The sequence below is a fragment of the Sceloporus undulatus genome, chromosome 9 (genome assembly GCF_019175285.1).
Source record: "Sceloporus undulatus isolate JIND9_A2432 ecotype Alabama chromosome 9, SceUnd_v1.1, whole genome shotgun sequence".
NCBI classification, from domain to species: domain Eukaryota; kingdom Metazoa; phylum Chordata; class Lepidosauria; order Squamata; family Phrynosomatidae; genus Sceloporus; species Sceloporus undulatus.
Window position 1 is genome coordinate 30,522,339 of NC_056530.1, and position 27,123 is coordinate 30,549,461.

The 27,123-nt window shown below is 45.2% G+C and overlaps 2 protein-coding genes across 2 annotated transcripts; both read left to right on the top strand.

Annotated features, from left to right (window-relative positions):
- Positions 1-753: 753 nt before the first annotated feature.
- LOC121915433 (methanethiol oxidase-like) lies at positions 754-13,231 on the top strand. The gene is made up of 12 exons (XM_042439719.1): positions 754-1,552; positions 3,308-3,364; positions 4,642-4,754; positions 7,569-7,754; positions 8,866-8,986; positions 9,446-9,628; positions 9,742-9,920; positions 10,488-10,566; positions 10,688-10,809; positions 11,010-11,102; positions 11,319-11,437; positions 11,898-13,231. The coding sequence occupies exons 1-12, from the start codon at positions 1,483-1,485 to the stop codon at positions 12,058-12,060; spliced, it is 1,485 nt and encodes a 494-aa protein (XP_042295653.1). The 5' UTR covers positions 754-1,482; the 3' UTR covers positions 12,061-13,231.
- A 2,253-nt stretch (positions 13,232-15,484) lies between these two features.
- RFX5 (regulatory factor X5) lies at positions 15,485-25,711 on the top strand. The gene is made up of 11 exons (XM_042439718.1): positions 15,485-15,817; positions 17,316-17,465; positions 17,744-17,880; positions 18,063-18,096; positions 18,988-19,070; positions 20,001-20,120; positions 20,390-20,506; positions 21,169-21,250; positions 21,782-21,980; positions 22,562-22,656; positions 23,682-25,711. Exons 3-11 carry the CDS (start codon positions 17,756-17,758, stop codon positions 24,855-24,857), a joined length of 2,031 nt encoding a protein of 676 aa, XP_042295652.1. The 5' UTR covers positions 15,485-15,817; positions 17,316-17,465; positions 17,744-17,755; the 3' UTR covers positions 24,858-25,711.
- The last annotated feature ends 1,412 nt before the right edge of the window (positions 25,712-27,123 follow it).

A 27,123-nucleotide genomic window follows, 5' to 3' on the forward strand; every position in this document is an offset into this window, starting at 1 on the left:
GGACCTGTTCCCAGTTTTAGTTGGATTTTTAAAGGCGAGTTCGACGGCACTAGACTTTAACCCATTCCTTAGATATGTTCAGGACTATGGGTCGCTGGTTTAAAGTTCATACTACATCCCGAAACAGATTCACTGTCCCAGGGACACGGCAGCTCCATAGCCAAGCCCCATAGTCATTTACTCTTCATGGCACCGGGAAGACACAAGTTAGGTTTTTCATTATGGTTTGGAGCCATTTTGTGACCTCATTCATTTATATCATGCCTCTTGCAGCCAGGCTTCCATGCAACCCAGAAAATTAAAAGAAACACAAGGGAAAAACATAGGAAGCTGAGTGCTGAAAAGCACAGCAAGGTTTTGCTCCAGGATCCCCCCAAAATCCATGGATGCTCAAGTCCCATACAATGGGGTAGCAAAATAGGCATCCCCGATGTAAAATGGCAAAACCAAGGTTTGCTTTGGGTGATTTCTTTCTCAATATTTTCAAGCCGTGGATGGTGGAATCCGTGGGTGCAGAATCCATGGATAAGGTAGTGGCCTATAACAGTGGACTAGTCAACACTTACATGTACTATAAGCATTGGTGCACATTTTCGCACATTTGCATCGACAGTGATTTTACTTTCCTGCACAAACTCACATCTCTTTGCATCTCTTTGGCCTCCCTTTGCAGAAAATGCCATCTGAATCCACGCGAAGCAGATGGGTGGACACACACAGGACCATGCACACTTCTGCAAACGTTCGCATGGAAACCAGTCTGCAACAACAGAAGTAAACTGAGGACGAAAGGGGGAAGGAGGGAGAAACTGGGACATTTTAACATTGGATGGAAAAGTGGGATGGCAGAGGATTAATCGGGACTGTACCTGTCAAATAGGACAACTGGAGGTTATGAAATGCAGCCTAAAAAGTGGGTGGATTATGGATTATGGACCTTTCAGGGCAGCATTGGTGAGAGCCACAATTCCCCCTCTCCCCAATTGTTAACAGGGAAATTAAATTATTATTATTATTATATTTATATTTGTATTTTGAATTCCTATAGAAATAGGGACTCAAGGCGGCTCACAAAATTGAAAACAGTCCAAGCAAAAACAATATGCACCTGTGAAACATCCCCAATAGTGATAAGGAAAGCTATTCTGCCTTCAGTCCTTCATAGAGGTTTCTTTAAAAGTTGGAAGAAGTGTGTTTGGAGGGGAAAAGAGCTTGTCATGCAAGCAGAAGGTGACAGTTGTGCAACAGCAGGATGAGGCCATGATGAAAAAGGCCACGTCTGAAACTACCCGCTTTTGAATCTATTTTTTAGGAGTCAGCCATTCCCTTAATGAGTTTATTCCAGGGAACACGCCTTCCTTCTCCGCCCTTGGAGAGCCTCTCAGCTATATAGATAGGTAGATCTCAATTAGAGACGTTCCTTCAGAGCGTGAAGGGAAGCCATCCTGAGCATCTTCTCCCTGCTGTCCGTCACCCGCAGAGATGTCGAAGCACCAGACCAAAATCGTGGAGGAGGAAAAAGTATCGGAAGGTAAACTTCCAAGCGAAGAAGGTAAGATGCCCAGCTGTCTCTCTCTGGTACCAACTGGGGCATGTGTTGGCCAGGATCTGGTTTATGAATTCATCCCTGCCTTTCTTTCATCCTTGAACTCAAGGCGATGAATGGGTGTTGTGCCCAGAGAGTGCCCAATAATAATTCTTTGAAGGGTACAATGTACTTTTATCTTCGTTGCAATATTTGCCAGTGAGCTCTTCAAATCCGCTAGGGTTTGGGTCCAAAATGTGGATACCGAAATGCATGGATGCTCAAATCCCATTATATGCAATGGGGTATTATTACTACTACTAATATTGCAGTGGTCTCTTGGTATCTGCTGGGGTTTGGTTGCAGGACCATCCATGGATACCAAAATCCATGGATGCTCAAGTCCCATGAAATACAGTGGCATAAGAAAATGGTGTCCCTTCTAATATAAAATTGCAAAATCAATTTTTTTGGAATTTATCTATACATATTTAATAATTTCAAGCTGTGGATGCTTGAATCCATGAATAAAGAATTGGTGGATATGGAGGGCTGACTCTAGTGCGTCAGGATTTGGACTGGGACGGTCTTTTGGTTGGTACAGTATTAAGCAGGACCTAGATCTGGACAGTTGGAGTTGATGGTTTTGTTACTCAGGGATCTTTCCAAAGGCTTTGGAACTGGGCAAAAGGAAGGGATCATCCTGTCATTGAATCTGTGATGCCAACTGCTGGCACTGCTAGACTGTGTTTGTTTGCATCTTGATTACAAATTGATTACCAACGCCAGCCAATTACGTCTGATTCAGTCCAAGGAATGCTGCCGAGTAATAGGTTGGCACTCATGAAGATGGCATGTCGGATGACAAACACCAGATGGAAGAGAAGGAAGAAGGATGGACTGAGATAGGAGCTGAGATAGAAGCCTTTTTTGAGGGCACTCATTCATGGGTAGCGATGGGAGAATAATCTCAGGATGGCATGGTTGCGGCATCAAGCAAATGCCTCGTGCGCAACTGCACACCATGGCGATGAACCAAATGTTCCCTAGATCAGCTGAAAACTCACCCTCTTCAATTTTCATGATACAGATATTCTTCTGTTAACAAAGCCTGGGCATGACTACTTGAAGTATAAAAACAAGTACCAGGTGCAGATATAAAATGGAGAGAACGGGGATTCATTCATTGAGGGCACTACGCTACACTAGAAAACAGAAGAACAGGGAAACATGTTTCTGCAAACGCTTTATTCAAAACTAACCATATGTGCACATGTGCATAACTAGGTTGGGTAGGCATTGCATGTCAAGTTTTCTTCCAAACTGCAAAAAGTTATTAATGTAGAAGAGCAGACAAGCCAGGCAAGGCCGCCGCGGTTTGCTTTTGCCTAAGCCTCCTGGGAAGGGCAAGACTCTGCTTCTTTCTCTCCTCTCTCCACGGCTGAGTAAACTGAGTGCAAACACCTGTTGCGCTTTGCACATAGTTTGCAGCATCTGGAGTAAGGTGAGAGCAAGGGGGGAAGTGGGAAGAGGAGAGAGAAACTGGGACATGTTAAAAGTAGATGGGAAAGTGGGATGGTAGAGAATTAATCAGGAATGTCCCAGTCAAATTGGGACGCTCAAAGGCTATGCCATCTGCAATGTCAATTTCCAATGCCAGGTACAGCTTTTGGAGGCAAATGATGGTCCAGGTTGCCCTTTGCTCCAACTAAGGACCATAGCATTTTCCTTTTAATTTGAATAAAACCAAATCTTGACCTCCCTTTCTTTCCAAATCGACAGGGCACTGCGATTCGTGTCATGGGCCTGGCTATGCATCACCCCTGGAAGCAATGTGCGGTAAGTCATGCCTACGTTTTCTGCCCCAAAACTGGGTACCTCCTTTTGGATTTCCAGGCAAAGATGGAGTTTATCCAATGAGACTGATTCATAGAGGCTGAATCTGCACTGCAGAAATAACGCAGTCTGACACTGCTTTAATTGTCATGACTCCATGCTATGGGATCCTGGGATTTTTAGTTTCTTGTGGCACCAGCGCTCTCAGACAGGGAAGGCTCGATAGCTCACCAAACTACAAATCCCAGGAGTCCACGGCATTGAGCCATGGCAGTTAAAGAGGCATCAGATTGCATCAATTCTGCAATATAAATGCAGCCTTAAACTTAGACAAGTCTGTGGATGTGAGAACATGATGCTTATCAAGAGTTGCACAATGGATCCTGCATATTCAGAGGCAGTCTACCTTTACATCCTGCGTCGGGACTTCATGAAGGTTTCTGTCGGCGATGACAAGAAACAGGGATCCTTCCTTACTATGCAGTGATAGCACTATGATTCCACTTTAACTCCAGGCATTTCAGGAGTCTGCCCCCCTTCCCAAGCTAAAGCATTTGGCTATGAGCCAAACCTGCCTCATAGGGTTGTTGTGTCGATAAAATGGGTGCAAGGGGGAGATAAGAATTCTGCTCCAAGCAACTTGGATGAGAGAGAAGATTAAAACAATTATCCATCACAACAGTTTTCAAGTGTGAAACTGGCCGATGGCAATCCTATGGGTGCAGTGTCTTCCAAGAAGAAGACGAAAAGGGAAGACTTGCTAAAATGACACCCAAGTTATTATAGTCACACATTCTTCCCCTAAAATGACATGGGACTTCAAAGGCCTTCCTTGGAATGAATGCACAACACATAGACAGCTCATGAAAACCTCTCTGGGCAATTTGTTGGGAGGAGATTTTGGAAAATGAAAAGGGAGAAGGGGAATGGTGTCCTCTGCAATTTCCTAGTCTGAGGCTCTAAATTAAAAAAAGAAAATGCAAAATCGCTAAACGCAAGCAAAATCGCTTGGTATCCTCTGGGATTTGGTTTCAGGATCCTTCATGGATGCCAAAATCTGTGGATGCTCAAGCCCCATTAAAAACAGTGGCATAGTAAAATGGCATCCCTTATATAGAAGGCAAAAATCAAGATTTGCTTATTGGAATTCATATGTTTTTAAAACGAATCTTTACCCTGAGGACATTGCAAAAGGCTTCTCCCAGCTTGGCTCAAGCTCCCTGATCCATCCAACGCCGTTCCATCCCTAGGATCCTAATGCTAGGCGTTTGTTTCCACAGGACCCCGAGAGAAGCTGATTTATGTGCCGTGCATTTTAACCGAAAGCGGGGCCCGCCAACCCGACTACTTGGCCACCGTGGACGTGGATCCAGAATCGCCATGCTACTGCAAGGTAAACCTTATTTTGCAGGATGTTACCTTGCATGGATTCCAGCTGGCTCCCCTTTTTAAATCTATCTGTGAGAGACGGAGTAGAGAAGGAGGATATAGGGAGAGAGATGAAACTGAAAAGAGTTAGCTCTTGGTTTGGTTCCAGGACCCCAAAATCCATGGATGCTCAAGTCCCCTTATATACAATGATGTAGCAAAATGGCATCCCTTATCTAAAATGGAAAAACCAAGGTTTACTTATTGGAATATACACATGCAGACATGTATGTATATATGTATACGGGAATATTTTCAAGCTGCAGATGCTTGAATCCGTGGGGGGGAAATATCCATGGCTATGGAGGGCCGACTGCGTATACTTTCGAGTTGGGAACTGCAGAGAGATGAAGGATCTTTTGCCTCCCCTTCCAAAGTTTCCAGGTGCTATCAGGAGTCTATATATTAAAACCAATGAAATATGCTTACCCAAAATTCTAGACGATAAAGGTGATTCCCAAGAGATACCAGCAAGCTTTGAGATTTGCATTGCACTGCATTGCTCCAAGGTCCTCCCTGCTTTTCCTCCTCCGTTTCTTAAGGCTTGGCATCTTCTCTTGACTTTTTCTAGGTTGATGATGATGATGATCAACACCGAACGGAGCTCCTTGCATGTAGAAAAGAGTGTGTCAGGGAGGTTGCATTTCTTTCACATCCTGCTGTCTGCTTGAGGGGATTGGGTATCTTTGGGCATATCCCAAAGATTCACTCTCTCCTCCTGACCAGAAAGCCTTTATATCATTGCCTTGCAGGCCTTCAAAGCTATGGTTCTCAACCTTTGGCCGTCTAGATGTTTCCACCTTCGACACCCAGAAGTCCTACAATGGTCAAGGGTTTGGGGGAGTTCCAATCCCTCAAAACTGGACACCTTAAATCACATTTTGGTGTGGTCAAAAACTAAAATCAAAAAAGTACCTGGAATGGCAAGGAGCCCTGCTTGATAGATCCAACCAAAGAAGTGTCTACTCCATCATTCTGTTCCCACCGTTAGTTGGGAAGTCCATAAAAAGTTATCAGTACAATGGCTGTTTCCCAACTTTGTTTCTCAGTGCCTAGTATTCTGAGGTCAACCGCATGTGAACATGAAAGCTCCATATAGCCATCATGGCTAGTAGCCATTTATAGCATTATACTAGTCTTCTGAGGTGCCAACCAGTGTGGTGCGCATCTCTAATACTTCCCAAGTGATGCTCCTGCACCATACTCCATTCATTTGTCTAATCTGCTGAGCGTATAGAGATAGATATCTTTTTTAAAAGGACCGGGGAGAAAAGCAGAAGAGAAGCCAAGAATGACAAAGAAAACTTGGATGTTATATAAAGATCTGGGAACAAATTAACTCGGATCTAATTAAGAGAGTGGCTTCTGCCAGAACTTCCAGACTCAACAGCATTCTCTGCCTGAGGTTAGTTTGTCTACTTAATGAGAACACTTTGGGGAGAGCGAGAATTCACTTCTTTCATATATAGTCTTGCCACTGAGATTTCGGGCAACCTCCCAAAAGAAATACACCCTAAATCTACACATAAATCATGCGGGCGTCACCAACGGAGAATTGCGAGGAACCAGGTGTTGTGGCAGCCATTTTCTCTGGCTTTGCCATGGTCTGAAAAACTGGGCAGAAGGCACCACCTTGGAGACATGGGAGACCTAGGACCAGCGATGCCCCCAAGTCTTTGACTCCAGGTCTTAAGCCTCTATACTTTCAGGTCTCAAAAGTCGAGGCTCAAGTCCTTGCGAGATACTTTCACACCGAGTCGAGTTTCAAGTCTGGGAGACATACTTTCACTGGGGGGGAAAAGGAGGTGGTGGTGGGATGGGTGGAGATTCAATAACTAGAAAATCAAGAAGACTTGAACTAAGTTAGACAAAAAAAATATTATCATAGGCAAATTATCAAGACTGCATTTTAGAAAAATGAGGCCTACTCAACCACTTGTCTCCATTGCACATCTGAAGCTTTTTCCTTGGAATGGCAGACATAATTTGCTCCCAAAGTGTGGGGTGCATTTTTCGAAGTGGAACAACAAACACATAAGCAATGGGTTTGAGGAATAGGGTCGCCGTATGACAAGTGTAAAATCCATCACAGGGTAAGCAAAAAGCAGCAAGATGGAACTGTTACTCAAAGGATGAAAACCATTTTCTGTTCTGTAACATTTCTAGAGAGAGCTCTTGTAGCACCTTTGAGACTAACTGAAATAAAGAAGTTGGCGGCATGAGCTTTCGTAGACCTCAGTCTACTTCCTCAGATGCATTGCATGCTAAAAATATACAAGTCGAATATATACAAATCGAGGCGAGGCGAGTCAGTGCGTCATTTATTAAGTCCAAGTCAAGTCACTGAAGTGACCTGAGTCCATGTTAATCCAGTCAAGTCTATATCATGACCTATTTCATTATTTATCACGACTATTGTGCAAGAGTTCCCGGGTTTTCAGGCCAGAAGGTAATTTTATGCACAAGATTTGTACTAATTTTGTGCAAGAAACATAGTTGGCATGCATCGAACCATCAGAAAGCAAAGGTGTCACTATCTCAGCCACACTTGAAAAAGGTTTTGCTTATATTTCTGGATAAGGGAGAGTCAACTTATACATCAGATTTCTTTGCTTTTCAAAGACATTTGTTGTCATTGGCTCCTTGCTGTGAGTTTATTGAGCAGGTTTGGTTTTCTAACTGGTGATTTGGTCCTTCTCTTCCTTTCACCTTTCCTTCCCAGGCTCTTTGCTGTCTGCTTTCCAGATGTTTTAAATGTGTTTTCCTGTCTTCCGAAAAGGTGATCCATCGGCTGCAGATGCCATACATCGACGACGAACTCCACCACACCGGCTGGAACGCCTGCAGCAGCTGTTTTGGGGACACCTCCAAGAAACGCAACCGCCTCATCCTCCCCTGCCTGGGCTCTTCCCGAATTTACGTGGTGGATACAGGGACCAACCTGCGGGAGCCCAGGATGTTCAAAGTAGGTTGGCCCCAAGTGGGTTGCAAGCCTAGTTTTAGGAACGGAAAGGTGGGAAGGAAAGGGGCAAGACATTGGGGATGTTGTGCATTAGGGAAGACTCAGAAAAGTCTTGGAGAAAGCAGCAAAGGAGTCCGCAAATAGCCCCATAAGGATTTGGGGGCAATCTCCCCACATTTTTGGCTTCCCAGGACTATTTTAAGGCCTTTCCCCCCCAAATCAGAAGTTGGCTCAGATCACTTTGGCTGCTGCCATGTTGCAGAGTTTGACATGCTTTATCTGTCATGGAGCCATTCCTTTTTTATCTGTATTCAACGATATTTCACCATCATGATTTGCAGTTCTCTATGTCGCATATCATAGTGTGGTATTTTATATAGTCGCTTCCATTTAATGTCTTCTGTTCTGTATTTTTCTATACTTGCATGCTTCCCGATTCTTCCGTTGCTTCTTTCTCTTCTTCTTTTTCCTGCATCCTTTATAACCATTATGATCATTACCTGTTGACGTTTGTTCAAAGCAACCTCCCATCCTCTCTTATATCCTTGTTTCCTTTACTTAGCTTGTCTATTTTTAATCCTTTGTAACTTCTGACGCCACCGGAAGGAAGGATTTGCATTGGATTGGACTACATTAGATTGGACTGCATTGCTCTGGGTTGAGTTAGATGCAAATTTATGCAAAGCAGGAAGAAGAGACAGGGCACATTCCAAGGAAAGGGCGGGATGCACTAACTTCCATTTGTCATTGATGGGAAACTGAGACCTATTGGCAAAGATCCTGCTTATCAATTTACTACCTTGAGTAACAAGGTGCTACTTGTTATTCGACAGGAGTTGACATCTTGTGTTGGTCCAAGGCTGTGGTTCCCAAACTTTGGTCTTCCAGATGTTTTGGACTTCAGTTCCCAGAATTCCTGACTGTTGGCCAAGCTGATTTGAGGCTTCTGGAAGTCCAAAACCAAAGTGTGGGAATCAGTGGTCCAAGCCTTCTTCAACAGTGCCACGAGTTTGATTTGAGGTGATCCAAGTCTAGATCTTAAGGGAAAGGGCCTTGCTTAAGTCCTTAGGAAAGAAGGAATAAAGAACATGATATCTCCCTGGTTCTTTGACAGGTCATCGAACCCAAGGAAGTTATTGAGAAATGTAACATGACTTTCTTGCACACCTCCCATTGCCTGGGGAGCGGAGAAATCATGATCAGCGGTATTGGAGACGTCTATGGCAACGGAAAAGGTATTTGGAGCAAAGACGCCGGTTTGGAAAGACTAGTCAGGATTGGTTTCTCCAAGACAGGACTTTAATACGTGTATTACTAACCATGATCATAGCCATATATTAATATAAAACTATTCAATATATATAAATAAATACAGTCATCCCTTCTTATCTACGGATTTTACATCCACGGATTTCAGCCAGCCACGGTTCAAAAAATATGAACGCACCTAAAAGTTCTCAGACATTTCTGGGAAGTTTGCTTCTAGGGTGCATCTACACTGTAGAAATAATGCAGTTTGGCAACACTTTAAGTGCTGTAGCTCCATCCTGTTGAATCCTGGGATCTATACTTTGACACCTTAGGGTTGCCATAAGTCAGACATGACTTTAATGTACACAGCAACAAAAACAAATGTTATTGTCTGCAAATATATTTCCTTCTGAACCCGGTGTGGTTGCTGTCCCTGGTCCTAGGTGGATTTGTCCTTCTGGATGGGGAATGCTTTGATGTGAAAGGGACCTGGGAGAGGCCTGGAGACGCGGCACCCCAGGGGTATGACTTTTGGTACCAACCACGATACAACGTCTTGATCAGCACTGAATGGGGCGTGCCCAAATACTTCGTCACTGGGTTCAACCCAGACGATCTGAGAAAAGGTGAGACTTTTCCTTCGGCGGTCGCCTAATCTGTCATGCAATCCATTCCTGAGAGGTAGGCCTCCAACCTCATAACCCTCTGGTTTGCACCCTCCTTGTCTGTTTGTCTGCAGAGCGCTACGGCCGCCGCCTGAATGTCTGGGACTGGACAACCCACTGCCTCACCCAGTCGATCGACGTCGGGGAGGATTCCTCCCCCTTGGAGATCCGGTTCTTGCACAATCCGGACTCGATGCATGGTTTCGTCGGCTGTACTCTGCAAAGCTCCATCCAGCACTTCTACAAGACGGAGGTAAAAAGGCATCGGTGATGGAGGACTGTGACCGGCTGAGAATCGCAGCCATAAAAAAACCCCTGTGGTTCAATCCTCAGCTCAGCCATGAAACCCACTGGGTGACCCTGAGCAAGTCACACGCTCTCAGCCTCAGGGCAATGGCACACCTCCTCTGAACAAACCTTGCCAAGAAAACCCCATGACAGGTTCTCCGTAGGGTCACCATAAGTCAGTAAGACTTGAAGGCACACATGATGCTCAGCCACCCGAGGCAAAAGATGTCCATGGTTTAAGACCCTGGTGCTCAGCTCCCAATGTAGGCTGGATGGACCAGCGCTCTGATTTCTGCCATCATTCTTCCTGTTTGTGATGTTCTGCCTCTGCATGGCAATCCTCACATGCCCAAAGCAATGACACTCCTGAGAAATATAACCAAATTAAAATTTCAAGTATAAGGTGGGTTGGGAACTCCAAACAGCCAAGGAGGACTAAGCCTGCCGAGCATGAATTTCGACTCGTGGAAGAAAGTGGGAACCATGTCTATTTCCTCACCCATCTCATCGGTCCACTTGGTTTTCTTTGCAGGACGGATGCTGGGTAGCCGACAAAGTCATCCAAATCCCAAACAAGAAAGTAACGGGATGGTACTTCTCTGAAATGCCAGGTTAGTAAAAAAAGAAGGTGGCCTTTAAAGTTCTAACTGAAATCCAGAGCAGATCCACCATGCCCATGACATGGCAGCCATCTGCCACTACTGACTCTTCCTCTTCCTCTTCCTCCTCCAGGCTTCCTCACCGACTTCCTCATTTCCCTGGACGACTGTTACATCTACCTGAGCAACTGGCTTCATGGGGACATCCGACAGTATGACATCACTGACCCTTACTGTCCCAAACTGGTCGGCCAGGTAAGCTCACCTGCATGAGCAACCTTCCCCACCTGGCCTATCTGTGTCCAGACTGTGAAACCCATCACTCCTGGTCACTGGCTGAGGCTGATGGGGATTGCTGTCCCATGCCAGGAACCCCAGCGTCCCTACTGCTCCTGGTTCTCCACCGACCACGTCTCTTTGGGATGATGGAGGGCATCTTGATTTGTGTTTGACAGGTGTTTGTTGGGGGCAGCATCGTGAAAGGTGGGTCCGTGACAGTCATTGACGATCCAGAGCTGGACTGCCAACCTGATCCCTTTGTGATCCAGGTAATGTGTAACGTGGGCAATACACTTGTGAGGCTGTGTGATGTGTAGGGTCTCTGCATGCAGCTCCTGGATACCTCTTTTATGGTCCCCAAAGCTGCCCACCAGTCCCCCTATTATTATTATTATTATTATTATTATTATTATTAATAATAACAACAACAACAACAACAACCCACCTTCCAGAATCTCTGCTCTATTTTCTTTTTCTGTTTTTAGGGAAAGAGGGTTCACGGAGGACCCCAAATGCTGCAGCTCAGCTTGGATGGCACCAGACTTTATTGCACCACCTCTTTTTATACTCCTTGGGACAAGCAGTTTTATCCTCAGATGCTCAGGTAAGAAATCCTTTTTCTAGATGGTTGGAAGCGAGACCATTCGGCCAGCTACAGATTTTGTAAATTTTGTTCGGACTTTGGAATTATTTGCCTATTTACACAATGAGATATTTGCAGGATGAGACATCTTGGGGAAGGCACCCGAGTCTAAACATGAAATCCATGCCTATTTCATAGAAATCTCATATGCATAGCCTGGAGCTAATTTTATACACAATACTTTTAATCACTTTACACACCAACCAAAGTGTGTGTACATTCAACCATTGGAAAGCAAAGGTGTCACTACCTCAGCCTTGGATATTCGGGCTCTAACTCTGATGTCCTTAGTCTGGACTTCTAAAATCATAATGAAAAGCAACAGAGGCAAAAGGCACCCCTGTTTCATTAGTTTTTCTATTGCAAACGCTTTTGCTTTTTCTCTGCTTATGAAGATCTGTGTCCCTCCGACTCTTTGCAGGGAAGGTTCGGTTATGATTCAGATCGACGTGGACACCGTGAACGGCGGCCTTTGCGTCAACCCACACTTCTTGGTGGATTTTGGGAAGGAGCCATTCGGTCCCGCTCGGACCCATGAAATGCGCTTCCCCGGAGGAGATTGCACCTCTGACATTTGGGTGTAGCGTGCTCCTTTTTCTGACTAAAGAGCCTTCGTGGGTGTGGGAGAGATGCTCAAAATGCACCTGGGTTGGGGGGGGGGTCTGTCCAGCTTCTTTTAATGCTTTATGCACTCAGTGCTGGAAATGCTGACTCTCTTTCAGGTCATCCTTGGCTGGCTACAGGTGAGGCAGGCCCCAGGGTTTGTGCTGTTCCACTATTGTGTTTGCTCTCTCTATCTCTCTAAAATAATAGCCCATGCTTACATAGCGGGAACCGGGCCATGCCTCAGATACCAGTTGGGCAAGGAATTTGCTACAGGACACTTGTCTAACCCTTGAAGGAACCATATCCAAGGAAATAAACCTACCCCCCACTGCTATTGGAGTCTAACCTGATCCTGGTGTGTACGGAAGAGTTTTAAAGTGCATGCTTTAAGCGTGTTCCTGCATGGCAGGGGCTTAGACTGGATGGCCTATAAGGTCTCTTCCAGCTCTATGAGTCTCTGGTTCTCCTCTAAATACATGGCTGAGTCCCACATAAGAGTGCTTTGGGCTGCATACTATGGTTGTAATCCTATAGGGCTCACTGCCCCATAGAAGCTCTACATGTGGATGTCTATGCTAGGCTGAGCCATATAGCGCCAGCTCCGGACTTGCAATGCAATTTCTGAATCTCCATCCTCGCAGTAGCTCCGTGATTCATGGAGAGTGGGCAAAATGAGACACAGGCCACACCTTTGCCCACCCCTGCCATAGCCAGATGTGAAATGATGACCACAGCACTGAATTCCACTGGGGGCCTCTGGGGATCTCAGCACTGATGTGATCATTTTGCGTCTGGCTACATGGACAGAGCCAGAAACCTCTCTGATCCAAATGCATGCATGCATGTGTCCCAAACAGAAAACCAACCCATGTGTGCTTTATGCTTATGGTCGAGACATGTCCTGGGTGTGAAGAGATCTATGCAAAAAATAACATGGCGGGACGTTTGTCTGCTTGCTTTCCCTCTCTTCCGTCAAAGTCCCCTGTGGCAGCACCTCATGTTTGCAAGCATGCTCTTATATGCAACTTAATGGCCCACAATATGTGAACTACGAGTCCCACTGGGTCCCCAAAAGCCCCCCTGGGCAGCTTTCAAGCAAGCAAGCGGAGGCATGGATGCTGTCGTGACCAATTAAACGTTTTTCCATAACCTTGTGAAGTCTGTGGTTGCCTTTATTTCATGACAAGAAGTCTTAAGTGTCTAATGGAAATGTGACTTAAGAAGAGGAGACATAATAGGCATCTCACCCCTCAAATTGTCCTTTGAGACAGAGAGTTAAATAGACAGACAGACAGATGATGGCACATAGGGACCATTTGAAAATAGCATCCCTTACCTGTGAACGAAGCTGATTTGAGATGCGGTGCTGGAGAAGAGTTCTGCAGATATCCTAGACAGCTAAAAAGACAAAAAAATGGGCCTTAGAAACAGATCAAGCAACAGATCGAGGCAAGATCTTCTCCATCACTAGAAAAGATGCTAATACAGGTGGAGTCTCCCTTATCTGAAATGCTTGAGTTGCTTTGGATTTTGGAATACCTGTATTTGCGCATATGTACATAGGTTTCATGCTTTGGAAACAGCATGAGAAGAAAGGTCTTTTCTATCATGAGAAAAGATACAGGCGGAGTCTCCCTTATCTGAAATGCTTGTTTTGGATTTCAGAACACCTGTATTTCCATATATGTAAACCATCCTGGAGGTCAGACCTAAACACTAAACACTGAATTCATTCATGTTTCCTATACATAGCCTGAAGGTACTTTTTATACCATCTTTTAATATAATTTTGTGCATGGAACACAGTCGGTGCGCATTGAACCAAAGCAAAGGTGTCGCTATCTCAGCCACCCGTGTAAAAAGGGTAAGCTTTTAGGATCTTTTGGGATTCCGGATTAGGGAGACCCAAGCTGTATTTTGTAAGGAAGAAGGCTGTAGGGAAAAAGAGGAAGACCACAGTCCAGGCTCAATATAGGACTTCAGCTCCCAGCATCCCAGACTATTGGCCAAGGGGGCTGAGGCTTCTGGGAGATGAAGTCCAAAACACCTGGAGGGCCAGAGTTTGGACATCGCTGCTCTAGAGGGAAAAGAAAAGGATGGAAAATCCAATAAACAACACATTCAATAAATAGTAAAAATTCAGAGATTTAATGTGAAACACCTCCATCTGCTGTTTCTATTGAGAATAGCTGCAAGGTTTGAATCCGAGGGTGCGTCTACACGGCAGAAATAATGCAGTTTGGCGCTGCTTTCAATACCGTAACTCCAACATTGGGTTTGTTGTTTTGCAAAACCGTCGGCCTTCTCTGCCAAAGAGTGCTGGCGCTTGGCAAAACTCCAACCCTCCAAATTGCATAAGGCATAGACAACTGTCTTACGAAAACAGGGACCGCGTTGCAAACATACGATGGATAAGGGAGCGCAGTAAGGAATGCCCAAAGAGAATTGCCATGCGCTTTATAGACCATAGATTATCTCTTCTGTACAAACAACAAATGATTCACGGGAAGATCCCCAAAACGCTTTCTTGATGTTTTTAATGCTGGTTATTCACAAGTTAATGGATCTGTTATCACGCTGTGTCTGAAAATCCATGGGTCCAGATCAACCCGAAGGCGGTTAACAACAACAACAACAACAACGCCAACATTAAGACAGTTTGACCAAAGTTGCCGTTCTACAAAAGCGTGAATCAAATGCACAAAAGGCTGATACGAATGTACAAAAGTGTGGTGCAAATGTATAAAAGGGTAATACAACTATACAATAGCATGTACAAAAGCGTAATACAAATGTACAAAAGTGTGATGCAAATGCACAAAAGTGTAATGCAAATGTACAAAAGCCTGATGCAGATGTACAAAAGTATACCACAAATGTACAAAAGTGTGATGCAAATGTACAAAAGTGTGATGCAAATGTACAAAAGGGTAATACAAATGTATAATAGAATGACACAAACATACAAAGCATGATGCAAATGTACAAAAGCATAATACAAATGTACAAAAACGCGATACAAATCTACAAATGAGAAATGCGCATTGCTCACATGTGCACCTGTGCTTTTTATAAATGCAACTAAGGTGCGCTGGATGTTTCGCATCCATGCGCATCTCCCCAAAAATTGCAAGCATAGTTCTCTCTCTCTCTCTTTCTCTCTCTCCCTCTCTCTCTCCTCCAAGCCCCGCCTCCCAGCTTCAAAACTGGCAGACCCTGCACCAATCAGTCCCCGTTGCTAGGCAGACTCCCTGAGCCCCTGAACCAATCGGAAGCCCTGCTCTGCTGTATCCGGGTGGAAAAAAGAGGAGGCAGCCACTGGCATTAAAGAATAGCCCAGTATCTGGGCAGAAGTGGAGGGGCTCAGCCAATCAGAGAAAAGAGCAGGCTCTGAGCCCTCCCTTTCTGTGCCAATACTTTCTTTTTCTCTTTGCTTCTTGCAATTGAAAGTGCTGCTAACATGCGTGGCAAGGCGTGAAATGCAACCAGATCTAATTATTATTATTATCATTATTATCCTGATTATTATTATTATTATAATTATTTGCAAGCAAAGGAGGAATGCTAATTTAAAAAGAAGTTAAAATTAGAATTGTTTTTGTTTTTTTTTTTGGAGTGATTTTTAGGGGGACCTTTGCAAAATGCAAAGCTTCTTCTCCCTTTTTCTCTTTTTGCAATTTAGGCTTCCTTGCAAGACAAAATAAAACAGAGGAAGCAGAATCTCAGCCTTGAAAGGTGAGTTGCAACCCCTAATACAGTAAGGATAAGGATAATGATGTTTGCATGCAATTTGTTGGGTGCAGTGTTTGAAATTTTGCATTTGCTGGAAGGAAGGGACGAAACTTCTGGGGTCAGAATGACATTTCTCTCTCAGATTTGTGAGATCTTTGGGGGAGAAAGGTATACTTAAAGCATGGCCCTTAAAGAATGGGGAGAAGAGGAGGGATGCTTTTAATGGTTTTAAAGACATTGGTTTTGAAAGAGTTGGGGCTTTGCTTTTTTAAAAGGCATGGAAGGAACTGGATTGTTTCTGATGTTTAAAAGTGACACAAATGTAGTTCAGCCTCCTTCTTTTTTGCCTTGGCAATGCCTTCTCTGCAGTGAAATGCATCCTTTCCACTTCTGCTGCCTCGGATTTTGAATTTCCCTCTTTGTGAAATGTGTGTGTGTGTGTATTATATATATATATATATATATATATATATATATATATATATATATATATTAATGCCTTGCTGGTGTTGCATTGGGTACTGCAGGGTGCAAAGGGAGCTGCTGCAAAAAACCTCACAAAGGCAGAAAAAGTTGGGGAAAGGAGCTGGGTTGGGCTCTTATATATATGTATGTATGTATATGTATATGTACATGCATGTTTTAGTGTGCCTTCAAATTGTTTCCAACTTATGGCAATGCAAAGACAGACCTGCGTCATGAGGTTTATCTTGGAAAGCTGAGAGAGTGTGACTTGGCCAAGGACAGCCAGTGGGTTTCCATGGCAGAACTAGGAATCGGATCCTCTGTGTGTATACACATACATATATTGTGTATGTATATGTGTGTGTATACACACGCACACATATATACACACACATGTATTATATACACAAATATATATGTATATATACACATATATATGCATATGTGTGTTTATATATAAATATATATATATACACACACACAAACATATCTATACACATATGTATGTATACATGTGTGTGTGTATATATATCTATATATATACACACACAACTATATACATACACAATATGTGCATGTATATACACACACACATACATATACACATATATATGTATGTACACACAGCCATGAATATGCACACGCACATTTATATGTATATATATATATATATACACACACATAGTTGGCCCTTGGAACTTGTGGGGGATCCGTTCTGAACCCACTCCCCCGACGACTTCCAAAACCCACACATATTCAAGGCCCATAGGCTTTAATGGGGCGCGCGCCCCATTAAGATTAATAGCGGTCACCCCTTCGCGGATTCTCAAGTCTGTGGACTTGGAGGGGCAACTTTATATATACATAAACATGCACACATATGTGTGTGTGTGTGTATAAATGTATATACTTATATACACACACACACATATATCTAGACACATATATATGTTTATGTGCACATATACGTACATACACACATATAAGCGTTTTGGATAAGGGACGCTCAACCTGTATTCCTCTTGTTTTTTTGCAGAATGCGAAAGAAAAATTGGGGAGCTGACAAATCAGACGTCTGACCGGTTGACCGATCACAACGGATGAAAATGCTCTGCTGAAGTTCGGACTCCATTCCGCGCCAGAAGCTAGGATTTGAAATAAAAAGGCATCTCTTTCGCGTGCGAAGGTGAGATTTGGAGCACTTGGGGGAATGTGTGGAGATGGGGAGAAACGCACCCTTTGACAGTTTTTGTGTCAGGACTAGAAACCCCTTGGGTGAGTTTGGACTGGCATTACAACCAGAGTGGATGATGGGAGTTGAATCCCAGGATCCCATAGCCTTGAGCCACAACAATTAAAGTGGAGGCAAACTGGATTAATTTTGCAGTGTAGATACAACCCAGTCTGTCCCTTTAAGCTTTCGTGGGCAAAGAAAACGGCTTATGTTTCTCTTTTTGGTCCAAGGGAGCCAATGTCATGGCGGACGAAAACAGCCTGGATCTGAAAATCATGGAAGACAGGAGTGAACCTTTGGAAGTGGATTCGGAGGGAGTCACCGCTGAGCCAAGCACTTTGCTGCAGAAACTGAAGGGTGCCATTTCGTAAGAGAAGTGCTTCGTATTTTTCTTCCTTGCTCTGCCCATCCTTTTATTCGTTTTTCCTTCCTTCCTTCCTTCCTTCCTTCCTTCCTTCCTTCCTTCCAGAGCTCCGCCAAACATTGAGTTGGATTTGCAGATAAGCATTCGAGAAATAACCTATTGTTTTCCTTTTGTATCTTGAACAGGAAATCTGTCCAGACCAAAGTCAACGGTATTTTGGTGAGTGAAAGAGATGGGTCCCATTGAAATTCTCCAAAGGGTTGCCATCTGCTTGTGCGTGCCCAGACCACATCCGGGTTGCCAACTTTCCAGACAGCGTTTGCAGATGTGCTTCTCATGTTAAAAAAGTAACGTTGGGGCTTGCGAGAGAGTCAGCAAAATGGGGGTTTTGCTGAGCCCCATTCCCTTTTCCCTTTTCATTGTGTGCAGCCTTTAAAACAAATGAGGACTTGTTGTAATTTGACATATGTTGGTATTGGGGCCACCTGGCATCTTCTGTCCTGACAGGTCTCTAGGTGGGCCTTCTGCTGTTTTATAGATGACATTAAAACCGGTTTGTGCGATAAAATAAAAGTTAGGAGGTCAGACAAACTAAGTTATGAGTTTAAACCAAAGGTATGAGGTAGAAGGAACTTTTGTGGCCACTGTTGTCAACTCACACAAATTGCAATTTTGGGCATAGTGCCACAATTGTGGACCGTGTAATCTTTCTGGATACGGAGAAGTTACGGATCCGTACCAGGCTGGGTCGCCTTTATCCGAAATGCTTTGGGATTGTTTTCGGATTTTGGAACATCTGCACATACGTTATGAGCAATCTTGGAGATGAGACCCAAATCTAAATTCAATAACCTGAAGGTAATTTCATACCAAGTTGTTTAATAATTTTGTGCATGAAACAAAGTTTACATGCATCGAACCATCGGAAAGCACTGTCTCAACCAACCACGAAAACAAGTGTTGGATTTTGGAACACTTTGTATTTTCGGATCAGGGATGCTCAGCCTGCACAGAATCCCAACCTTTCTCCTTTAAAAATATTAGTATTTAACTTCTGATGGATAATTTAATATATGCGTGTCTATTTTTTTCTCTCCTCTGCGATCATAGCAAGATGTCCAGAAGTTTTCTGATCACGCCAAACTCTATCTCTACCTCCAGTTACCTTCGGGCCCGAGTTCGGGAGAAAAAAGGTGAGTAATCCTCACCAAAGTGGTCCGACAAATGGGTTTTGTGGTACCAATGGTTATGGAGTCTCTCCTGCTCAGATGAAAAGCCACCTTTTATTTCCGTATTGCTTCAAAATCTATGACGCGAGTGGGAGCTCAGGCTTTTAGAAAGGTACTGTTTGTTCCGAACATCTTTCAAATAAGGAAGACTAGAGTGAATTAGAGGGTTGTTATAAAAACAACCCAGTCCAGACATCAGCAGTAGGTAGCTTCTGGATATATCCAGCCCTGTAGTTGGTAAAATGTTGGGTCTAACCTAATTGTCCAAGGTTTTGGGTTTGTCTGTTTTTAAGGAGCTATAGAAATAAAATTTGGAAGCGGATGTGATAGGTAGGGTAGGATTTGGGACCTTTCACTTTTTGCTGGACACGCAAATTTGGGTATTACCAAGTTGATGACACCTTAGAAATGCAAGAACATGCCATTGCTCAGGCTGTGTGTACATTTCAGTTCAGCAGCCTTTTACAGAAGATGATAAATACCAACAACTTGAGGATCCAGAGTGAATTAAATCGATTTTCCAGACTTAGATCTTATAGGTGCTGTCGAGCCATTGAACACATGGTACAGGTGCCCACATTTGCAAATCGGGCCAAGAGAACCCCACAACAGGTTTGCCTTTGGGTTGCCATAAGTCAAAATGATTTGAAGGTACACAACAACAACAACAGACAGGCAGCAGCTGGTGCCTGAGAATCCATGGCTCTTAATATTGAAGTCAAGTTGCTAGTCCTTATGGATCCCAGGTCAGGTTTGAAGATGTGAGTCAGGCTTGAAAACATGTAAGGATATAGGAGGGAAACACAGCATGGTGTGGAGAGGGATGTGTGTTGAATGAGACACTGTTTGATGTTACAAACTGAGTAAAATTACATTTCCCTTTGGGTCCACCAGTCTGGACCTCACCTCTCTGAGCTCAGCTGAACACATGCATGCTTGCACTTGGATCCAGAACCACCTGGAGGTGTATCCGGACACCTGCCTGCCCAAACAAGATGTCTATGATGCTTACAAGTAGGTACTCTGATCGACATGGGATGCGGGAGGGCAGCGCGGGAGGCAAACGGGACCCGTTTTTCCAGAACCTTCCTCCTGTGAGCATCTAGGAGACTGCATTAGAATTGTGGGGGACATTTTTTACCTCGATTTAGAGCAGGGGAGGCTTTTCTGTTTTTGGAACAAGGCCTCTCCTGAGCGTGGAATGGTCCAAAGGATGGGGGAATGTTGTTTCTCCTAAATGTCTAAAGTCACTTTTTGTCTCTCTCCTGCCTCCTGCTGGATAGGCGCTACTGCGATAACCTCTGCAGCCGTTCCCTGAGCGCAGCGAATTTCGGCAAGATCATGCGGGAGATCTTTCCCAACATTATAGCGAGAAGATTGGGCAGCCGCGGGCAGTCAAAATATCCTTCCGTGTATGAAGTCGGGATGAGGTGGACCAGAAGGGCTGTGGAAGGGGAATCCGTGCAATGGGATGGGTGGAATTTATTTTACCTATTTAGGGTATTTATACCCTGCTCTCCAGCCACAAAGGCTCTCAGAGTGGTTTATAGATGACTAATCTGACAGTTCCTTGCCTTTGGGTTTATAATCTAAAAAATGGCAGAATGTGCTTTTCTGTATTAGGCTGTGGACCTGGATCAGTATATCCTTTCTAGTTACGCTGCTGTTTTAGAGCATCGACCACCACAGGGAAAATCCAATGCAAACAGATGAAAATCCAGTTCAGATCTGAACCTGTGGTTAGCTTTCTGGGCAGAGACTCAGCTCCTAAAGTTTATTTTATGTACAAAATAAACGTTTGACTGTTGAAATGCCCCCTGAGCATGTCCAAAGTGAAGGATGGAGAAAACCAGTCATAGGCTTCCGGAGGACCTCTCCTGGGTATTTTGCAATCTGATTTTTTGTGAGATTCTGAATGAGCTTTTGCGAATGTTCGTTCCTGACTTACTGGCCAAAAAAGCTAACTAATTGCCTTTTGCAGCTTTGGTGCCCAAATTTGCACTAGGGACACCGGGAAAGAAAACGTGATCTTTGGGGTCATCTCCTTAACCCTGCTCTCAACATATTGCTATAGTGGGATACGGAGAAAGACTGTGGTCAGCATGCCGCCCCTCCCCAGCCTGGACCTGAAAGAAACAGAAACTGTAAGTAGTTGACATAACCTGTCGTCTTCAGTGTCTGTGAATGTGCTCAAAAAAGCAAGAAAGTATTGGCTAGATCAGAATTTTTAAAAGCAGTTTTGAGATTGCAAGTCCAACTTACGATCTTGTAACCAGAATGGCAGCCTCCACCTGGCCCGGCATATTATTTTCCAGTAGAGATAGTCCTGTAAGATCATAAACCTGAGGGAAGTGTCCATTCCCCGGATCTTATCCCCAACCGTCTGGTTTTCGAAGGTATTCTGTGGACATAGAGATTGCACAGTTGGGGTGCTCCTACAGAGAAGGTCCTGTTATGTGCACCCACCAACCTAACTGCATGAGGTGCCGAAACACACAACAGGACCTCCACTGAGCATCTCAACATTTGGGAAGGAGTCCTCAGATATCCTGACCCCAAATCCTGAATCAGGGGAACTGTCAAGACAGTCCAGAAAATCAGCTCTTCCCAGCTGCGCTGAGCTGATTGATCTTTCAGCAAAAAGTCCACCTCTCCCTTCTTTTCCTTTCCTGCAGCCGGAAAGGACGGAGGTGGTCCAGTCCTACAACGACGAGGTGATGGACGCGGCCTGTGCCTTGACCTGTGACTGGGCTGAGAAGATCCTCAAGCGTTCCTTCAACAACATCGTGGAGGTGGCTCAGTTCCTCATCCAGCAGCACATCATCAGCTCCCGCTCTGCCCACGCCGACCTTGTCATGGCCATGGTGGTCTCAGGTGCGTCCCACTGCCTTCCTTCCTCCATTCTCTTCCTTTCCCTTCCTTCTTGGAGGACTTTAAACAGAGGCTGGATGGCCATCTGTCGGGGATGCTTTGATGGAGAGTTCCTGCATGGCAGGATGGGGTTGGACTGGATGGCCCTTGTGGTCTCTTCCAACTTTACGATTCTATGGAGGTCAGGGTTCGAATCGCTGCTCAGTCACAGAAACCCACTGGGTGATCTTGGGCAAGTCAAATTCCCTCAGTTTTAGAGGAAGGCAATGGTGGACCTTCTCTGAAGAAATCTGACCAAGACAACTCTGTGATGGGGGCACCTTAAGTCAACTTAGAGGCAACATGGCAAAAATGACCCCACACATTTTACCTTGGGGGAGCCACATGAATGGCCCTGGGGAGATTCCATGCAGGGAATGCATCCCATTGTAGCAGTTGCCCAAAGACTTGCCCAAATAGAAAGGTCTTTTGCCTCCTGGTAGAAGGACACGAAGGATGAGACCTTTGAAGGGGACTCTTTAGGCTGGAGCAACCACTGAGAAGACGCCGTTGATTAAATCTTTCTCTTCCCTTTCTGGTTTCAGAAACAGCGGAAAGCCACAGGGATAAACGGCCCCCTCCAAGCATGAAGAAGAATGAACCGGAAGCCCTGGAAAACACAGCCAAAACACAGCCTCAGGTAAGAAAGTCTAGTGGGAGTTGTAGTCCATGAACGCAGAAGATGGAAGCAGGCAGGGTAACAACTGGGTTAGATGTAGGCAAGGAGCACCGTTACTTCCGCTTTCTAGGAAATGGGTGTCATACACAAACTTCAAGAAGTTGGCTTCTCTCCCCAGAGGTGGACGAATGGCAAATTTATGGGTGGGAAACAGGAATTATGGAACTCCCTCCAGATCTTGTTGAATTGCAGTTCCTAGCATTCTTCACCATTGGGTATGCCAGCTTGGGGCTGCTGGTGGTTGTAGTCTAATAATGTCTGGATGGCCTCATGATTCCAGCCTTTGGCATAGGAAGATGGGGCAAATCATAATAAGAAGGAACTCTTTTGGATGGCATTAAAAATCCATTGTTGAGCCTCCAGGAAGTCCACAAGTAGGACATGAGGAGGGAACGGAGCGTGAAGAATTAAAATCCTAAAGTTTCTCTCTTTGGCAGTGAAAGAGGTCTCTTAGGTTCTGAGGCTGAGTATTTTATGTATTTTAGGCTGTAGTTTCCATGATTTCTGACCATATGGGAGTTGTAGTCCAGGAACACCTAGCAGGGGCACCAAGTTGACTGCTTGGGAGTCTTTGGGCCTCTTTGCAGAGGTGGGCAACTGAGCAGGAGCCAAGGGACACTTCCTCTGCTCCTGGGGGTCTCACCATTGTAAGCTCAAATACCCCTGTTTTTGTTGCGGTCCCTCTCAAAATTTTGGCTGGTAGTGATGTCATGTCACTGACTGTCACCTTTTTGAGAGGGACTGCGATGAAACTGGAGGTATTTGATGGTACTGAGAAGGGTTGAGGAGGTACTTTTGCACATTTTTGCACAATTAGGGGGCATGCTCTGTGATGTTGAGGTGAAAATCACCTTCAAATTTTTGTTTGGGGACTAGAGAAGTGGACCTCTGGAGCCGCACATTTCCCACCCCTGCTGTAGATACCCTGATATATACCAATGCAGCATCAAAACAGAGTTATCTCAAAACTTCTCTTGGTCTTTCAGACTAAAACAGATAACAGCCCCAAACCCTCAGCGCCACTTCTGCAGAGCGATGTGAAGAAACCTTCGGATTCACCTGCTAAGCCAGCCAGCCGTCCTCAGGTCAATACCTCTGTAGCCCGCCTGCCGCTGCTGCTGCCTCGAATGCGGGTGCAGCCTGGGGATACATTGGTGGTGTCTCCTGGGGGGACAGCCATGCATCCATCCCCCCCTCTCTTGGCACCAAAGCTCACTGCCGCGCCTGTCGGAGGCACAGTCAAAATGGCTCTCTCCATGGGCTCGCCTTCCCCTATGTTGCTGGCACCAGCAGTGAACGGGCCGGCCAGCCTTGTTGGCCCCCAGGGCACCATGCCAGTTATCAACATGATGCCCGTCATCAACGTAGCCGTGCCTCCCACTGTGGCTGAGATCCTGCCCAAGCCGAAGAGTGTCCCTAGTAGCAGTGGGGTGAATGGCTGCGAAACCAGGCAAAGCCCCTCTGAGACCCCGAAAGCCAAGCCTCCCAGCAAGCGGCCAGCAGAGACGTCTGCGGAAGCGATGGTGAAAAGGAAGCGTGGGCGGCCTCGGAAGAGGCCAGATGAGCCAGAACCGGCTTCAGATGAGAAAGAGAAGGAACTCACTCGTACCAAGGAAGACTCGGATATCATTGCTGTAATAGTTGGTAATGAAGACCGGGCGGCTTCTCTGTCCTCTTGCCAGAAGTTGCAAAGAGAGAGTCTTCCCGTTGAGGCAGCAAGTGAAGATGACACTAAGGGTCCGAAGGCTAGTAGTAACCCATCGGTGGCCAGTAGCCTCATTGTATGCCCTCCATCAAAGCCAGCCATCCTGCCCTCCCAGGTGAGTGTTATCAAAGGACTAGGGTCTGTTCCTCCCATCCTGGTGAAGGAGATGGGAAGCGGCTCGCCGGAGCCTGCGCCTTTGGCTCACGGTACGTCGGGGCAAGGAAGCTGCCCCAAAGCTGTTGCAGGAAGGGAATCGGAACAACCAGAGCAGCGCACATCATTGGATTTGGAGCTTCAGCCCACGGATCTTTCGATGGGCAAAACACGGCCGCTATCATCCAGGGATACGACACCCAGCTTGCAGGGATCGTTGGTGCAATTTCATCATGTCGGCGCAGAGAAAGCGGCAGAGATGGCGAGTTCCCCCGTGTCATCGACGCACGCCCCAAGTCGGTAACTCCTCTCCTTCCCCCTCCGAGTGTGAATCTCAATGCCAAACCTTTCTCCCCAGAGGCATCCCACTTCGGCTGCTTTGCCAATTTGGACTCATGTACGCAGACGACATAAGCTTGCTAAGCAATCATCTGTCATACTTCGCCAAAAGAAGTCATACTTCGCCTAAAATTGTATATGGTTGTCCCAAACACATTGCTTGTTTCCATGACTGCCCACCATATCATCCTTCTGCCCCACAAAAATTGAAGCCTCCCCCAAAGTTGATGTGGTTCCTGCTATTTTGGAATTAGTTCTACCGGCCATGGGTTGTTTCCGAGTGTTTCCGAGAAAGATTGAAGAAGACGGCAAAAGAAACGGATGACACACTGAGGTTTTCCAAAAGATAAGTGTTCCTCTTTGACAAGATATTTTTGGCACGTTCAGATTTGAGTTCCCCAAATCTCTCTCCTTGGACCTGTTTTAGTTACAGCCGTTCTGAATTTTTCCGAGTTGGAAGACGGGGAAAGTTTACCTTGAAAGTTGCGGGTGTAGTGGGAGGGATAGGTTGCGTCCCACATGGCAATTTCCCCCATTTCTTAATTTTGCTCTGATGTTTAGAGACAATCATCTCACAGCCAACATCCCAAAGAGGGGTTTAAATGTGTGTGTGTTACTGTTTTTATTTGAAATTACTTTGATTTAAATGTCCACAAGCGTGACATTTAAACATTGGGGTTGCCACCGTTTCCTCATTTGGGTGGGACAAAATTTTGCTCATTCCTGTCTGTCTGGTTCATGTTCACTTTGGTTATAAATACTTAATGAGCACACAGATATTTGTGTTTTTTTTAATTAAAAACAGCTGCATATGTTCCAGCGGTAGTTTCCCGTCTCTTCTGTACAAGAAACAAATGCTTTTTTAATATTTCAAAATGTATAAATTCCAAAAAGCAAAGCTTGATGTTACTGTTTTACATAAGGGATGCTATTTTACTGTGCTACTATATTTCATAGGAGTTGAGCATCCATGAATTTTGGTATTGATAGGGGTTCTGGAATCAAACCCCAGAGGATACCAAGGGCACACTGTAATAACAACACCACCTCAATGTATTTTATGGGACTTGAACATCCACGGATTTTGGTATCCACGAAGGGTCCATGAACCCCTCATGGAAACCAGGCTTCGATTCCTGGCTCGGCCATGGAAATCTACCTTGGGCAAGTCACACTCTCTCGGCCTCAGGGGAAGGCAATGGCAAACCTCCTCTGAACAAATCTTGCAAGAAAACTAAATGACAGGCTCCCCTTAGGGTTGCCATAAGTTGGGAATGACTTGAAGGCACACAACAGCAACAACAAAATGCACACAGCTGTTTGATGGACCTTAAAGGCACTACCTGTTTTTAACCACTAGACGACGCTATGCTATCAGTGCTTTCATCCCAGAGCATTGTATGCATATATGTGCATTCAAAGCTCCTCTTAATTTATGGCAAACCCATGGATTTCATAGGTTTTTCTTAGACAAGGAAGACCCAGAAATGGTTCTGCCGCTTCCTTCCCTGCTTGGGCATGGAAACCCACCTTGGGCAAGTCACACTCTCTCAGCCTCAGGAGGAGGCAAAAGCAAAGCACCTCCGAACAAATCTTGGCGGGGGGGGGACCCATGATAGGTTTGCATTATAGGCAACGTCTCGAAGGCCCACAACAAACGGGCTCAGTGGAAATTTGGGAGCTAGCAATGGTGGGGATGCCAAACCAGCCCCCAAATACGGCAGGGCTAATGTTTTCTTGGCTCTGGAGGCTGTTTTGAACACGATGTCCCTTTGGAGAGACATTCCAGAGCCCTGAATCAGCTCTGGCCTGTCCGGACCAGATCCAAGGTAAACAAGGAAGGCAGCCGAAATGGCATTCCAGCCTGGCTTATTATACCTGAATGCACCCAACCCAACATTTCGGGGAAGGAGGAAGGCATGTTCCAACATGCTGGAAACTGGTGTGTTTGTGTAGCTGTCCCTGAGCCCCCAAATCAAGCAGCCCCCTCTTTCAAATGCATTTCTTCTCTTCCTGCTCCCATCTGAGGAATATATAGAATACGTATTTCCAGTTACTGGAAAAGAAGGGAAAGTTTTGATTTCCTTTTCGAGGTGGAGAAGCAAAGGGACCTAAGGACAAAATGCTCCTGAGCATAGAAAGAGTACCTTTCCCTTTTGAAAGGGGTCACCCCTCGCTTCTTCAAAGCGTTGTGTTGTGTTGTTTTCGTAAAGACTTCAGATTCTTGATGT

Excerpts from the sequence above, each read along its gene's own strand:
- LOC121915433 (XM_042439719.1), top strand. The coding sequence starts at position 1,483 with ATGTCGAAGCACCAGACCAAAATCGTGGAGGAGGAAAAAGTATCGGAA. Across the intron at positions 1,553-3,307 it reads TAAACTTCCAAGCGAAGAAG|GGCACTGCGATTCGTGTCAT; the intron begins GTAAGATGCCCA and ends CCAAATCGACAG. Across the intron at positions 9,921-10,487 it reads AGCACTTCTACAAGACGGAG|GACGGATGCTGGGTAGCCGA; the intron begins GTAAAAAGGCAT and ends TTTTCTTTGCAG.
- RFX5 (XM_042439718.1), top strand. The coding sequence starts at position 17,756 with ATGGCGGACGAAAACAGCCTGGATCTGAAAATCATGGAAGACAGGAGT. Across the intron at positions 17,881-18,062 it reads AAACTGAAGGGTGCCATTTC|GAAATCTGTCCAGACCAAAG; the intron begins GTAAGAGAAGTG and ends TATCTTGAACAG. Across the intron at positions 19,071-20,000 it reads CCGAGTTCGGGAGAAAAAAG|TCTGGACCTCACCTCTCTGA; the intron begins GTGAGTAATCCT and ends TGGGTCCACCAG.